Source organism: Lepidochelys kempii, chromosome 1 (assembly GCF_965140265.1).
Source record: "Lepidochelys kempii isolate rLepKem1 chromosome 1, rLepKem1.hap2, whole genome shotgun sequence".
Taxonomy (NCBI): domain Eukaryota; kingdom Metazoa; phylum Chordata; order Testudines; family Cheloniidae; genus Lepidochelys; species Lepidochelys kempii.
In genome coordinates, this window is record NC_133256.1 from 311,920,054 (window position 1) to 311,937,575 (window position 17,522).

The 17,522-nt window shown below is 40.8% G+C and overlaps 1 protein-coding gene across 7 annotated transcripts in view; it reads right to left on the reverse strand.

Moving 5' to 3' along the window:
• Positions 1-17,522, reverse strand: part of GRM8 (glutamate metabotropic receptor 8) — a 455,163-nt gene that overhangs the window by 351,134 nt on the left and 86,507 nt on the right. For 6 of the 7 annotated variants that reach the window (XM_073328251.1, XM_073328250.1, XM_073328248.1 and 3 more), the window contains one exon: positions 12,589-12,805. In XM_073328251.1, the coding sequence (XP_073184352.1) occupies positions 12,589-12,805 (217 nt within the window). Of the gene's footprint in view, positions 1-12,588; positions 12,806-17,522 lie in introns of those variants that run through there. The other variant, XM_073328252.1, reaches the window with a different exon arrangement.

Below are 17,522 nucleotides of genomic sequence, written 5' to 3' on the forward strand. Positions count from 1 at the left end.
TCATCCATTCATTAAATATGTACAGTGATCGGTGTGATTATCATGACACCATTTTTTGTGGTAAAAAATTATTATATGAAGGACCACTGTCCAGTCACTGAGGTCCCTCACAGAAGAATGTTATTTTAGCACAAGAATCTATCAAGATGACGGGAGTAGATAAAAATTCCACCACCAGAATCCAGTCTTAAAACCAAATGAATGGGGTACCCATCAGAACAAAGGGCAGTTGGGGTAAATCTACATAGCTGTATTCAGTTCAGTGGAGTTACATTTATTTATCCCAGCGATGATTTGACCCCCGTCAGTGGCAGGTATAAGAGTCCAGGAGAGGCTAAGTCTCCCCAAACAGCTGACCCACTGCCTCTGGAGAGCATCATCACCAAAAGGGCACCTTGGATGTGGCCCCGCCCATGCTCAAGCCCGAGGCCCTGCTCCCACTCGTCCTTTTCCCCCCAAGACCCTGCACTCCCTCCACCTCTTTCTGTCCCCTCTCCACCCACATGGGAGTCTCAGGGGAGGGGGCAAAGAGGTGCATGCAAGTGATGAGTGGCCAGCTGGCTAGCGGGAGGGTGGAGGGGACAAAGAGGCATGCGGGAATGGTGAGTGGCTGGCTGATGGGTGGGCAGGGGTGGCCTGGGGGAGAGGGTGAAGATGCACATAGGAGTGGTGAGCAGCCAGCTGGCGAGCAGGGGCAAAGAGGTGCAAGGGAGCGGTGAGTGTCTGGCTGGCCGGCGGGCAGGAAGGGTGAGGGGGGCCTGAGGGAGGAAGTGAAGAAATGCAAGTGGTGAGCAGCCAGCTGGCTGACCAGCGAGTGGCTGGGGATTTGGGGGATGAAGTGAAAAGGCATGGGCAGGGGGGCCTTCATGGGAAGAGGCGTGAGAGGTGGGCAGGGAGGCCTCAGGAGAGAGAGCTGAGAGGGACAGGTTGAAGCATGGGCAGGGCTTCAGCAGGAGGAGGCTGAGATGGGGTGGGCCTCAGGATGGGACTCCCAACTAGAGGAGTCACGCACTGCCCATGTTTGGCCCTACACTTCTCTGTCTCTCACTGCTTCTCTGCCTTCTCTTCCTGGCAGGATATATATGCTATTTTTCAGACTTATGAGCAAAAGGGACAAAATGCTAAATGTTTTCATCTGTCCTTAATAAGCTACAGTTTTCTGCTTTTATCATTTTTATTGTCTCCTTTAATAGTCTGCCGTAAGAAACAGCTACTTCCTATCAGGATGCATGCTGATGCTTCATTGGCCACTAGTGGGGTAAACATATCCTCCAGCATTCCACATCCCATTAAGGCATCTGAGGAGGTTTTGCAATATAAACAGGGCACTAGCTAAACCAAGCAAGAAATCTGACCCCAAAAGAGACTTTTCTTTAATCAGTTTCCACAGTGTATTGCCATACCCTGGAAAATAAAAGCCCCCCCACACACACACACAGTTGCCTCTCTGGTGGTGAATTTGTGGTCTGACTAGGAATACACTATGCCTGAGTGAATCGAGCAGAAAGATGAAGCTTATTAGAGAGAAAAAAACCTTGATTTACCAACAAACATTTTGGGAAGCAGCACTGATGGGAAAGGAAATACAAAAAAAGAAGTACTGTGCTTCACAGCTTAATGGGAACTTGGTAAAATATGTTTGCTTTTGTAAAGTTGCCTTGAGCAAATCAGTGATTTCTTAAGCATTATATTTTTATATCAGTTCATTCTTGGGGCAAATATACTAACATGAACTGAACTCAACACCTAAATGATAATAATATCATTGGGAAATTTTGTGATATGAGAACCAAATAATAAAAATCTAATACATTGCCTTCAGATGATAAAAGTACAGTAAAAGAGAGTTAGAATTACGACCATTTCCCATTCCAATCATTGTCATGTAAAATATTTAATTTTCATCTATGTTTTGTACCAGATGTTATATTTGTCTTTAAAATGAGAGACAATTTTGACACTTACTATATTCTGTGGCATATTAGTGTGGTACCACTTTGACATTTTCATTATTCTTCATTTCAACTGAAAGGCCATTACTCCCTGTCTGCGCAAGTTAGTGACTATGGACCAGAAACTGAATGGACAGCCAATCAAATTTGAAAATAAAAAAAATAAACTAACTGTAAGAGCGGGTGATTTTTGGTAGCCCAAAGCCCAGTAACATGCTTAAACCACTGCCAGCTGCTGGAATACCAATTGTTATGCTCATTGCTAAAGCAGCTAGAAAAGTCATTTCTGAGATCTTAGCATGACTAGCAGACCAGGTTGGGAGGGGGAAGTGAGTGACCATGAGGAATAAACATGACCCCGTGCACTCTTGACTTGAGCTTTTTGCTGAAGCATGCAGTTGTATAAATGGGAAGTCTGACAAGAGCTAACTATTGCTATGTAAAATATCGGGTTAACGGATGGAAAATTCCCTGCCTGACAGGCTGGAAAATTCCACATTTATCCCAACTGCTGAGCAGAAGTTTTTGTTTTGTTTTTGATGAACAAGCTATGTAATAAAAACAAATAGGGTAAAAAAAGCGGGGGGGGGATCTGAACTCTGGAACACTTGGGACGCTTTGGACATTTCTTGGACTCCTCTTGAGTTCCTCTGCAGATGGAAGGCTGGCCACTGGCAGTCTACAGATATCCACTGAAGACCTCCTCAAGACCTTGGGTAAATATTAATCTGGGGTTAATTTGGGGTGCTCTACTAACCTACTGTGGACATGTGTAAGTGCTAGAGACTAAATAAAGTTGAAGCTTTGAGTGAAAGCACTTTTGTTTGCCTGCTTGCATCAACTATCTGTTGGCTGAATGTTCCATGTCCCCATTGATTTATTTCCTGCCACTACTTTGCAAAAAGATTAAAGTTACCAAGAGCTTTGGGTTCAGCAAAACCCCAGGTAACACAGCGACAAACCAAACACTGTTCTAACCAACAGATATACAAGGCACTGAAAATATTTTCTATTTTAAGAGGACTAAAAAAAAACCACCAAGCACACAGCACTTCCTAACTCCATTCTCATTATAGTAATTCCTACCAGACTGGAGAAAGTTTTATTAAAAAGATGGGAACTCATTCTAGTTTAGAGTTTGATGACTACAATCGTACACATTCCCTCCGGTGCTGAACTTCTAACAGTAATGAAGACAACAATTTGTCTCACGTTCTTTCCACAAATTAATAATTTTCCACTACTGATAATAGCCTTATTACTATTACCACCTTTTGTGTCCATATGCCCACTTTGCCTCCTGCTGTTAGTGACACTTACCAGTTTTAAGTTAGTATGTAAATTATTCCAGGTAGGAATTGTGTCTTTCTGAATTCATACATCACCCAGCATAAAGGGTCTGTACAAGAGTCACTATCCCAGAGTGCCCTCTTGCAGCACAGTGTGGCACTGCAGTTGCTCTGACAGCTTCCTCACCACACTTTTTGGCCAACTCCAGTCACAAAGATGACTTGACTCTCCAGTCACACTGCTTTAGAGAGTTCCATCCCTTCTGGGGCAATGGAGTCCTCTAAATGAAATCCAACAAAATTCCAAAACCAAAGGATTCAAATGGGATCAGTATCCAACCCCCTTCTTTCCAGGCAGACCCCAGCTGCAATGGCCTGTCTACCCACTAATAGGTCTCTAGGCTCTAGTCAACCAATCCAATCTAGGCTCACCCTTCTACAAAAGTGCTCTGGGCAGTCACAGTCCTCAAACAGTTCCTGTCCCTCAACCAGGCTTCTTGCCCCAAAGTATGAGCAGCACGTCCATTCTCCTCCCAAGCCAGCCTTCTGCTGCTTCTTCTACTACTACTACTTCTTGTATTTAATGGTGTAGCAGACTCACATTCTATGACCACCAAGGGCGGGATTTCATTATGTATTGTTACAAACTCTCTCTTTTCACAGTATTTTTAAAAAATTGTAATATTGCTTTCTGAATGGTGCCCCATATTCCTAATGCTATTAACCAGGTATTTTAGTGTGAACTTTGTCACTTTTAGGTATTTGAGTTTCTCATACAAAATCCCCCTATTGCTATTGCACTCATTACAACCCCAGAGGTTGTGACCAACTATTTCTTTGACCTTGTATGTCTCACATATCCCATCATTGTATCGGTTAATTAAGTCCAAGTTACTGTTTAAGTCACTGTACTCAGAGTAAAGCTGTCTCATTCTTTCTCTCAGGTGCTTGCAAAATGTCAGCATTTTTAATTCTAGGGCATACTTCATAACATCTTTTCCCCCTTGTTTCTTTTGTCCATACTTCCTGCAACTCCTCTCTTAGTTCATTTTAATTAGATTTTTATTTGCCTGTTTACTTAGAGGAATCTCTGTCAATTTTTTTTGTTTTTACAGCATTTTTTGCTACTTTTTCAGCCATGTCTTTTTCTGATATCCCAACATACTATTTCAGTGTTTATACCCATCTCTGCCAGTTCTGTTAGTAATACCATTTCTACTATCGGAATCCAATTTTTCACAGCCACTAGTCCTGATAGTGAATCCGATAAGATGACAACTGAGGTAGGTCACACATCTAGTATCCAGTATAATGCCAGCATTATTCTTAGAGACTAACCAATTTATTAGAGCATAAGCTTTCGTGAGCTACAGCTCACTTCCTCAGATGCATATCGTGGAAACTGCAGCAGGCTTTATATATACACAGAGAATATGAAACAATACCTATTCCCACCCCACTGTCCTGCTGGTAATAGCTTATCTAAAGTGATTTCCAGCACAAATCCAGGTTTTCTCACCCTCCACCCCCCCACACAAATTCACTCTCCTGCTGGTGATAGCCCATCCAAAGTGACAACTCTTTACACAATGTGCATGACAATCAAGCTGGGCTATTTCCTGCATAAATCCAGGTTCTCACATCCCCCCCACCCCCAAACACACACAAACTCACTCTCCTGCTGGTAATAGCTCATCCAAACTGACCACTCTTCAAGTTAAAATCCAAGTTAAACCAGAACATCTGGGGGGGGGGGTAGGAAAAAACAAGAGGAAACAGGCTACCTTGCATAATGACTTAGCCACTCCAAGTCTCTATTTAAGCCTAAATTAATAGTATCCAATTTGCAAATGAATTCCAATTCAGCAGTTTCTCGCTGGAGTCTGGATTTGAAGTTTTTTTGTTTTAAGATAGCGACCTTCATGTCTGTGATCGCGTGACCAGAGAGATTGAAGTGTTCTCCGACTGGTTTATGAATGTTATAATTCTTGACATCTGATTTGTGTCCATTTATTCTTTTACGTAGAGACTGTCCAGTTTGACCAATGTACATGGCAGAGGGGCATTGCTGGCACATGATGGCATATATCACATTGGTGGATGTGCAGGTGAACGAGCCTCTGATAGTGTGGCTGATGTTATTAGGCCCTGTGATGGTGTCCCCTGAATAGATATGTGGGCACAGTTGTGCATCTGAGGAAGTGAGCTGTAGCTCACGAAAGCTTATGCTCTAATAAATTGGTTAGTCTCTAAGGTGCCACAAGTACTCCTTTTCTTTTTGCGAATACAGACTAACACGGCTGTTACTCTGAAACCTGTCATTATGCAAGGCACTGCATTTAGCCGTATGGAGTGGAAATCTATCAACTGCATGAAAAAACTTGTACAGATACAGACAGACATCATCTTCCTTTCCAAATGCAAACAGATGGACATCGTACCAAAAGGACTGAAGGTAAAAAATCCATTACAATCTACATACCACACAGACTATGCTGACAGCTTGTGCCACACGCTCTCAAAGAAACTGCGGAATCACCTGATCAACATCCTCTACAGCAAACAGGGAAAGATTAAGAATGAGCTCTCAAAAATGGATACTCTCATAAAAAACCAACCTTCCACACAAACTTCCTCGTGGCTGGATTTTACTAAAACTAGACAAGCCATTTACAACGCACACTTTGCTTCTCTACAAAAGAAAAAGGACACTAAACTTTCTAAACTACTACATGCTACAAGGGGCCACAGCAATGGTTCCCTCAACCCACCTAGCAATATTGTTAACCTATCCAACTATACTCTCAGCCCAGCAGAAGCAGCTGTTCTATCTCGGGGCCTCTCCTTCTGCCCCTCCACCCCCACGAACATGATACAGTTCTGTGGTGACCTAGAATCCTATTTTCGACGTCTCCGACTCAAGGAATATTTCCAAAATACCTCTGAACAGCATACTAATCCACAGAGGTCTCCCTACCAACACTACAGAAAGAGGGATTCTAGGTGGACTCCTCCTGAAGGTCGAAACAGCAGACTGGACTTCTACATAGAGTGCTTCCGCCGACGTGCACGGGCTGAAATTGTGGAAAAGCAGCATCACTTGCCCCATAACCTCAGCCATGCGGAACGCAATGCCATCCACAGCCTCAGAAACAACTCTGACATCATAATCAAAAAGGCTGACAAAGGAGGTGCTGTTGTCGTCATGAATAGGTCGGAATATGAACAAGAGGCTGCTCGGCAGCTCTCCAACACGAGTTTCTACAAGCCATTACCCTCTGATCCCACTGAGAGTTACCAAAAGCAACTACAGCATTTGCTCAAGAAACTTCCTGAAAAAGCACAAGATCAAATCCGCACAGACACACCCCTGGAACCCCGACCTGGGATATTCTATCTACTACCCAAGATCCATAAACCTGGAAATCCTGGGCGCCCCATCATCTCAGGCATTGGCACCCTGACAGCAGGATTGTCTGGCTATGTAGACTCCCTCCTCAGGCCCTACGCTACCAGCACTCCCAGCTACCTTCGAGACACCACTGACTTCCTTAGGAAACTACAATCCATCGGTGATCTTCCTGATAACACCATCCTGGCCACTATGGATGTAGAAGCCCTCTACACCAACATTCCACACAAAGATGGACTACAAGCCGTCAAGAACACTATCCCCGATAATGTCACGGCTAACCTGGTGGCTGAACTTTGTGACTTTGTCCTTACCCATAACTACTTCACATTTGGGGACAATGTATACCTTCAGATCAGCGGCACTGCTATGGGTACCCGCATGGCCCCACAGTATGCCAACATTTTTATGGCTGATTTAGAACAACGCTTCCTCAGCTCTCGTCCCCTAAAGCCCCTACTCTACTTGCGCTATATTGATGACATCTTCATCATCTGGACCCATGGAAAAGAAGCCCTTGAGGAATTCCACCATGATTTCAACAATTTCCATCCCACCACCAACCTCAGCCTGGTCCAGTCCACACAAGAGATCCACTTCCTGGACACTACAGTGCTAATAAACAATGGTCACATAAACACCACCCTATACCGGAAACCTACTGACCGCTATTCCTACCTGCATGCCTCCAGCTTTCACCCTGACCACACCACACGATCCATCGTCTACAGCCAAGCTCTGAGATACAACCGCATTTGCTCCAACCCCTCAGACAGAGACAAACACCTACAAGATCTCTGTCAAGCTTTCTTACAACTACAATACCCACCTGCAGAAGTAAAGAAACAGATTGATAGAGCCAGAAGAGTTCCCAGAAGTTACCTACTACAGGACAGGCCTAACAAAGAAAATAACAGAACGCCACTAGCCGTCACCTTCAGCCCCCAACTAAAACCCCTCCAACGCATTATTAAGGATCTACAACCTATCCTAAAGGATGACCCAACACTCTCACAAATCTTGGGAGACAGGCCAGTCCTTGCCTACAGACAGCCCTGCAACCTGAAGCAAATACTCACCAACAACCACATACCACACAACAGAACCACTAACCCAGGAACTTATCCTTGCAACAAAGCCCGTTGCCAACTGTGCCCACATATCTATTCAGGGGACACCATCACAGGGCCTAATAACATCAGCCACACTATCAGAGGCTCGTTCACCTGCACATCCACCAATGTGATATATGCCATCATGTGCCAGCAATGCCCCTCTGCCATGTACATTGGTCAAACTGGACAGTCTCTACGTAAAAGAATAAATGGACACAAATCAGATGTCAAGAATTATAACATTCATAAACCAGTCGGAGAACACTTCAATCTCTCTGGTCACGCGATCACAGACATGAAGGTCGCTATCTTAAAACAAAAAAACTTCAAATCCAGACTCCAGCGAGAAACTGCTGAATTGGAATTCATTTGCAAATTGGATACTATTAATTTAGGCTTAAATAGAGACTTGGAGTGGCTAAGTCATTATGCAAGGTAGCCTGTTTCCTCTTGTTTTTTCCTACCCCCCCCCAGATGTTCTGGTTTAACTTGGATTTTAACTTGAAGAGTGGTCAGTTTGGATGAGCTATTACCAGCAGGAGAGTGAGTTTGTGTGTGTATGGGGGTGGGGGGGATGTGAGAACCTGGATTTATGCAGGAAATAGCCCAGCTTGATTGTCATGCACATTGTGTAAAGAGTTGTCACTTTGGATGGGCTATCACCAGCAGGAGAGTGAATTTGTGTGGGGGGGTGGAGGGTGAGAAAACCTGGATTTGTGCTGGAAATCACTTTAGATAAGCTATTACCAGCAGGACAGTGGGGTGGGAATAGGTATTGTTTCATATTCTCTGTGTATATATAAAGCCTGCTGCAGTTTCCACGATATGCATCTGAGGAAGTGAGCTGTAGCTCACGAAAGCTTATGCTCTAATAAATTGGTTAGTCTCTAAGGTGCCACAAGTCCTCCTTTTCTTTTTGCGAATACAGACTAACACGGCTGTTACTCTGAAACCTAGCATTATTCTTGCCAGTTTGGCCACCCTAGTGGTTACAAAATTTGATACTCTTATGGATTCCTTTATTTCAAGTGTTAGGACAGAGAATGCTGGCCCCACTCTCCTGTTTTTTCCTCTCTTTAGACCCATCTGTAAATATTTAGCAATGTTTGCCCCATGTATCATTTTACATAGAGAGAGAGATTTGCTAAATTTAATACATTTAGCTCTCCTTTTAATTTCATTATATAGTTCCACATTTGTATCGGGGGTACGATTTTACATCCAGAGAGCCATGGAAAATGTGCATTATTTGCTCATTTCTTTTAGGTCTTTCTTTTCTCTTAGTTCCTTTGTCTATACTTTAATTCTCTTCACGTGAAGTATTTTGGAGTCCCCCTCACCCAATGTTGTCCACTGAATTCCCAGTATTCTTCATACATTTGTCTAGTGTTTCCATCTTCCCTGTGACCTTTTGGGTAAAAGATGAAGTCCAGTAACTTCATTCTTAACACAACAGGCACTTCACCAACTCCTATCTTCATTACACACACAAATGTTGTGATGAGGTAATGCCTGGGCTTTGAGTGAGTCTAGCTTCCTGGGTGCATTTTTGATGCTGAACTAAACATGTGGCCTCCATGCTCAATGTTTGGTCTTATTGATGCTCTATAAAGCATTACCATTGCTTTCTTATCGGTGCCCCAGGTGATTCCAGAGACAGTGTTAAGTAGACCGAGTTTACGATTACATTTATCTACAATATTTTCAGTGTGATCCTTCCATGTTAGTTTGTTATCAAACGTCACACCCAGGAATTTGTAGCTTGTAACTATGCCTGTTTGCTGTCCATAGAGACACAGTTTCCAATCTTTTTAAATTTTCATTTTACTGAATATCATTCCTTTAGTTTTGCTTATTGAAAATGTAAATGCCCTCCTGTTTCCCCATTCCACACTTTTCCTAAGTGCTTAATTAATTCACTTTTCAGTTATTTCCTGGTTTCTGTTTTTAGTCCCTTCGGCACAGTCATCTGCAAACAAGGAAAAGCCTACTTCTGCACTCATCCTTTTTAGGAAATCATTTATCTTTACATTGAATGAAGTAGGGCTGATAGCATTCTGCAGAGGAGTGCCATTTGTGAATGTGTATAGAGTTGGATTTCCCTACTGTGACCTGCATAGTTCTTTTACTTAAGAAATCCTTTATCCACCTGTATACAGCCCTCAGCTGATGCACTTTCTTTCCTTTAAATTCCACATCCTGCACAGGTGGGGCAGGGCTAATTTAACAGTGCTGGCTGGTCGAATGTCTCCTGCCCTTAAAGTTGCAGGCCACCCTATTGCAGGATCCCACTTCTAATTCGGGCCTTTGAGTGTCACCGTAGAAGGATTATTATTATAGTGTTGCCAACCTTCACTATTATCTGGTGTGTCTCATATTTAGTAGTTTTCTTATAGCTCAAGGTCCTGAAGCCCAGTGATTATGTGAGCAGTTATGTTTTCATTTTTAAACAAAAATGATTCTATGGTTACAGAGAAAAGCCAATGTCAGTGGGAGAGGTAGAGGTGTCAAGGCAGAGGTATTTATATCTTCTGGGAATTCCAATATTTAAAAGTTTTAAAATCATGTAATTAGTCATAAAATGAAATATTTGATAGATTTCACTGACCTTATCTAAATATTTCAGGCTCATAAAGCCAAAACAAAATGTTTCAACTTTATCATTTTGAATTTTATAAATTATAACATAACAACATGTGTCCAGCTTATCAAAACAAAACATTTCCATGATTTCCCATTGAAAATTTGGACAAAAATCAATACATTTTCATGAAATGTTTAGATTTTGTCCAATCAGCATTTTCTCACAGAAAAATGTTCCATGGGACATTTTTTGACTAGCTCTAGGCAGTATTTATGTTCCAAATTGAATAGATTTTGACAAAGAATTTTTGAACTCTTGTGCTGTGGTTATGTTGGAAACCAAGAATGATTTCTTCTCCATCACAGCATCTATGAAGTCTTGATCAGCAGAACTGTACTAGGTGGTAAACAGCCTGATGAATCTTCACTTGGTTATAGAGACAAATGTTTATCAGCAAGAGATTTCTGTATACTCTGCAAACAAGATATCCTGAACTAGGAATGATTTGTTGGCCTCTGTGGTGGTAGAGCTATACTTGGGATGGACAAATATAAAGTCATGTAAAGGAAGACTGAGAAAGTTATTCTGTCGATCCAGAGAGTCAATGAATTTCCTTTCAAACTAGTTTTATACTAGTACATGGCAGGGAGACTGCACTTCTATCTAATACACACACACGGGATGTAGGTAAAACACCCATACTGTTTCACTTAGATCTAGCAACTCCCTTTGAAACCATTGACAGAGAGAGTTGCGGTTAATGAGCCTGTGGTCCCTGGCAGATACACAATACTGCCTGAGTCACTCTGTACTATTCTTTCCAATAGGATGTATTAAGTGATTATGAGATGCAAAGGTTCTATCATGTGGGGATCCTGCCGCATTTTCAGGTGCTAATGGAAATCCACATTGCATCACTGGCAAAGAATATTCTACTATTAGTGCTTAGTGTGAAAATTGCAGTATTGTCTTTTGAAAGCAGACGTCACCAAAGTCAACCAAGCCTTGGTCCCCTCCTGATCAAATAATTGGAAGGTACTTTATTTGGGTTGACATATGAAGACCACTTGGAAACTTCAGAGTATACTCAATGAAAGTGGTGTAGTTACTTACTGATGGTTCTCACATGGATCATTATATACTGTATAGATCCAACACATTTTAGGTTGTTGATCCATAAGGCCCTCTATGGTTTGAGCCCTGGGTAGCTAGGAGATGCCTCTCCCTTTGTGCCTTATCTAGACAGCTGGGAAATTCAAGCTGATGGTCTCTAAATCTGTATGTGGAAGTTGGGGACAGGCTGGAACTCCTGCTCTAGAATTCTCTTCTCCCCGTCCCACCACGAATTTGTCCTGACAAAGTCAGAGTTTGTTGAGCTTCAAGGCATGCTACAAGCCCAATAAATTAATCCACGCCATATGGGGAGGAATAGCAAAGCTGTTTGAGGTTTTAGTACAGAAGGGGTGTTATCTGTGTTAGTTAACATTGGTTTAGTTGGTGAAATAGCAATACCAGACATCTACTACTCTCTCCTTCATACCACCTAATACTCCCCTCCATGGAGTCTAAAATCCATTGCTCCTGAAAAACAGCCAATTTTGCAGGCCAGAAATAACTACTGCACTGAGGAAAGATGAAACAGACCTTAAAAATACTCCTCATCATATGCCAATGTTTATATAACACATTTCATGCTGAAATAAAAACAACCAGGGTATGTCTTTGTACTTTATAGAATTTTTAGAGCAGCAAGATTAAAAACTCCATGAACAACAGTGAGAAACATTTGCCAGGACTTTGGGGTCACAAGATTAGGATTTTCTAAAAACAACTCAATCATAACCTCTCTGGCTAGAGTCCAGCTGCCATTTTTTTAAAAAGGATGACAATTTGCTAACATAAGTTTCAATCTAAAATGACCATATTATAGCCATTTATCAAACCTGTAGAGTCTCTAATTTGTCAAAGAGCGTCTCCTTTTCAAAGTGGGTGATCTTTTTGTATTTCTTACCTTTGTCAGGAGCTCTCCTTCCTAAATAAGCCCCAAAGTGTCACCTTGACAAACCCATGAACAGCAAAATCATTCATAATATTCTCCACTTCTCTCAAGAATACAGTCTAGGTCATGCATCTGTAGGAGCTCTAATTATCCCACATAGACCAGACAGTGTTTCAGGATGCTCAGACTTTGTAACCTGTCAGCTATAAATACAAAATCTGATAAATGTACGCTTACCAATTTCCCTCGAGATCTGAGTAAATGCTTCTACACCACTCTCTCCATAGTTTCCCTCTGAAGCCAGTGTTGACACGTAGTTCCATCCAAGTGCTGTCACAATATCGACCATGGCTTGGGCTTGATATGAGTCAGGTGGAACCACTCGAGAGAAAAAGTCATACCTGGTGTTATCACTTAATTCTGGAGCTGTAGATGCATAGCTGACTTGAGGTATCTGCAAACAAAATGACAAGTAATTCAAGCCAATCTAAAATAATTTTCAGTTTAAAATAGATTATGCACAGGAGCAGCACAGATCTGAATATCTTGTCATAATTAAAGCAACTAATCAGAAACCATTTCAGATATTGTAAAATGTCAGTTAAGTTTCATTTTCATTAAAGTTTTTTTCCCCCAGTGAATAATGAATTCTGCTATTCCCCAGATGTCATGAGTCATGACTCCTGATGACACACCAGAACAACATTTTTCCCCATTCCAGCCATATTAAGAACTGATGCAAAAGTGAAGGAAGAAAGGAGGACTTGTACAATTCACAAATCAAGAAAAAAGGTCACATCTTTGAGGAGCTTAATGTTTAAATGTTAAATTTCTTCCAACTATAAATGTTAGATTATTTTCCCTAATTCATAAGGTTTGTCTTGTTCACGTTTTGTTTTGATTTTTCATGATTTAACACGGCATCATTCATAGCATCACACAAGAATACAAAGCCTAAGTAATTGGGTTATGCATGAAGATCTTTTAAAAAAAGATATTAGCTTTTAGGAAATAGATATAGGAAAAAATAGGGCCTTAGTGACTTTATACAGTCTGTTATCAGAATTATTTTGCATGCAGAGAGCAGAAGAGATTTTAAATAAGTGCAAAGCAATATGGTTATGCTATTTCTGAGGACTAGTTAAAATATTTAAAGAAACCTTGCTTTTATGCATCTAGAAAAGGTTCAGTCATAACTTTGCTTGCTGAACTAAGTAAAGTTTGGGAAGGTTAAGAAGTTATTGTCTAGAGGTAACGTTTATTGTCAATTCTGTTGCATAAATATTTCTTTGATGAAAAAATGATAATTAATGTTTTTGATATTTTATAATGAGTATGATTTGAAAACAGTGGTGATGGGATACACTTGAAATATTCACCAACTAGTCATGAAAGTTACCAGAAAATACTTTGAGTGGGGAATGTGGAATACCAGCTAATTACCCCAAAATTATTGTCTGAGGCCCAATGAAATATTGTGTCATTAGCACAAGAAGGAAGGATGATTTCATGATTAAGGCAAAAGGAATGGGATTTAGGAAATCTGGTTTCTTATCCCAGCTCTGTCAGAGGCTTTTTGTAACTTTGAGCAAGTTACTAAATCGCTTCTTACTTAAGTTAGCCTTCCCTTCCCTCTGCTGCTTTTAAGGTCTAGTCTGAAAGGCAGGTTACTAGTTTCAGCTGACTGAGGGGGAACAAAGCCATTTAGAAGATGGGCAGAAGGACAAAATAATCTCAAAAATATAAGATATGGGTGATCTCTCAAAGAAAATGCTACTATCAACAACGCAAAGCTCCATCAACTGAAAGGAAATACAAATTCCTTCATGGGATATTCTGAAACATTTCTAGCACTTTAAAAAGCAATAGGTAGATACCCGCTTGTAAACATGCTTGTTATATTTGCCATTTTGCTCTGTGAAAAGTTACATTTATCCATGGGAGGGGGGGAAGGAAAAGGGGAAATACAGCCTTAATCATTGGTTTCCTCATGTTGGATCTCAGAATGCCACCTTGCAAATCCTCAGGGGAGGCTTCTTCAGTGAACAGTTACTCAGTGGTATTCATCATAGCACCAACATTAGTAACCGCTGGTAATTTTAACCTAGCGATGACTTTGTTGTTACAAATCCTAGGAGTAGGACCCATACCACTTATTGCCATTAATTTCCTCAGTTCTGGTTTCCCTTCAGATATAAGGCAAGTGTCAAATCCTAACAACATGTTTGTTTGGGAGCTGATGGTGTCATGCAGTGACATGAGGTTTCAGCCCAGACAACAGAGGTATGCTTTGTGCATCCCTGATTGAGCCACTGGAAAAGCCAGAACCACCAACCATTTTCCAACACCTAATAGAATTTATTTTAGAAAAGGGGGCTAGACTAAGAAAATTATGAGACTGTAAAGAAAACATACATGAATAATGAACTGAAATGAATATACTTTGGCCACGAAGAACCTGAACCAACATTGGCTGAAGTCAACAGAAATCTTTCCATGGATTTTAATAAGCATTGAAATGGGCCCCATGCTCATTGTCTGACACAGAAGAGTACAGTGCAGTGTTACACCAACAGATATACTTAATGAGCTTGATTCTCCACTGCTTTACATCGTGCGTACCCATTTACAATGGTGCAAAGTGGGTGTAAAATGCCACCATTTTGATTTGGCAGTGTTTTAGTGCCAACTTTACACAGATGTAAGTAACTATGACAGCTCAACGGCAAGGGAGAACTATGCTTACTCTAGCCACTTAGCCATGAGACAAAGAACAGCCTAAAAGTCAAGAACACTTAAATAAAACACTCTTAGAACTCTTTTCCTGAATCATTAGATGTCTCCCCTGTTTCTTTTTCTATTGACCTCTCAGGACGGAGCCCCTGAACAAAGCTATTATTCAATTTTCTTCTCCCCAAAAGTTCATAATCTCTATCCAGGACTATATTGTAGATTTTCCTTAATAAAAGCCTATTTTGGTATTTTGAAGTTACCAGGATGAAATTATTAAATGTAGCTTCACACTCTTATTTTCAGAAGGAAACAAACTCTTTGTTTCTTATAACCTGAACTTTTGTATGCAGGAAATCCATGAATGTGGCTAGACAGCTCAGGTGCTTTCAAATACAGAATTAAGAGGTCTGAGGTTTGGGGGATGTTAAAAGAGAAAAAAAGTAGCTAAAAAGACACACTAACTCTTTTTCAACAAAATTCAAAAGAATGTTTAGCATGCAGGCAAGTTGTTAGAATGCACTGGATCAATAAACCATGAACTAAGAATTTATACTTTAACTGTAACAACTCTGGTTATGGACTGTAGATTTAATAAACCATATTTTACATATCCCTAGAACATTTTTACATGACAAAGCACAATGCTTCCTATGCAAAGGAGTTGTTATGGTCTATCAATTCAGTAATATATATTTTCAAAACTTCCTAAATATGGTCTGTATCTACACTATAGATACAGATTTTTACCCTAGTTACAAGTAGTGTTTTGAAAGAGACCTATGGGGATTTTTTCTTATATTTATCCTTTATTGTCCTTTAAAATTAAACACAAATACATGTAATAATATCCACATTGTATTCATACAATATGCAGTCCTAATAATTGTGGGGCAATAGTTTGTTTTTTGCTTTGCTTTTTAAGAAAAAAAATGAATAAATGACTGCATAACTATGCTGAAGTCAGCTGTTTTACAAACTGCCAAAAGCTATACTTTTTAACATGAGGATTCATGCTCCCATCCTAACTGATGGGATAGTTCCCGCACGCCACCCCCATCTGTCTGCCCCATCCCGATTTACAGTGAGTCAGATTCTGCCACTTTTACTTGGGGAATGGGGTAATATTCAATGTGCATAATGGTGACAGAACTGAGCCCTCTGAAAGAAGGAGACACACATGGGGGAGCCTTACTATTGAATTTAATAGCTTGGGCTGGTTTATGCCACAGCCTTAAAGTTATTTAACTACATATATTTCTATGTTCATTCCTTAGTGCTTTGTCGCTTAAAGCTATAGTGTACCGTTTTGAAAGACCCACAGGTTTTAGTATGTATGCTCTTAGGTCTTGATCCTGCAAAATGCTGACCTACTCCTCCTGGAAATACCAGCCACCCTCACATCAGCATGGGTAGGACAACATTAATGCCTCAGGCAGCTATCAGAGATACCAGTGAAAGGTCTTATCCCATTAGATGAAGAAGACACATGTGAAAAAAGGAACCTCTCCTTAGTGCCAGAAGCAAAAGACCAGTGCCTTTTATTTATTTTCAGGCAAGTGGTGATCCACATCTAGTGTCCTCCACTGAAGGAAAATTCACCACTTTCTGATCCAGGGACCACTGAATAGGGAATGTTACTAACGGATTTATTCTGGTGTTCCCAACATAGGGTCCAGACTAACCTAAGGGAGGCCCAGGATAGAGAAGAATAGTATAGAAAACTGCATGGCACTGGAGAAGCACAGAATTAAGGGTAAGTGTCCAACTTGCTCCTAAAAGTCCTTCCCCTCTGCACCTGTTCAGTTCAAGTCTTGGACAAACGTTCAATGGGTTCTTGCCCACTAGATTTGTCAATTTAAAATACGGTATTAGCCAAAGCTTTCATATGAAATCTCTCTAGATCCTTTCAGGCAAAGACCGATGACTTGTGAGCAGTTTACCAGATATAGGGAAGTGAGTTGAGATAGAATGATCCTATAAACAGAATCTTAAGCCAAGAATCTTAAAAGTTGTGGATGAGGAGTTACACTGACATAGCTAAAATAGTCACTGATGCAGCTGACTTCCATCCTGTCCTCAGTATTTCAGCAATGACACATTAAAAAATAGTTATTATAGCTAACATTGTTGGCAACAGTTCAATTTCAACTGGCATTTTGCTACCTACTAATAAACAAAACAATTTTGCTAAGGAGTACAAATGCTTAGATAGAAGTTTGCATCGTCAAACATTTTCATGTTGGTGATTTCTCATGTTTTATGTCTATCATTAATCATTAAAAGCCTTGTCTTTTCAAAATTATTACCACCTCTTCTGTACAGAAGAGCTTTGTGAGCACAAAAGCCTCAGTGAAGTGAAATAGATCCTTAGGGCCTAGATATTGAACACTTGCTGGATGAGAGCCGAGGTCACTGTCTTCCAGCTATTAGTCACATCT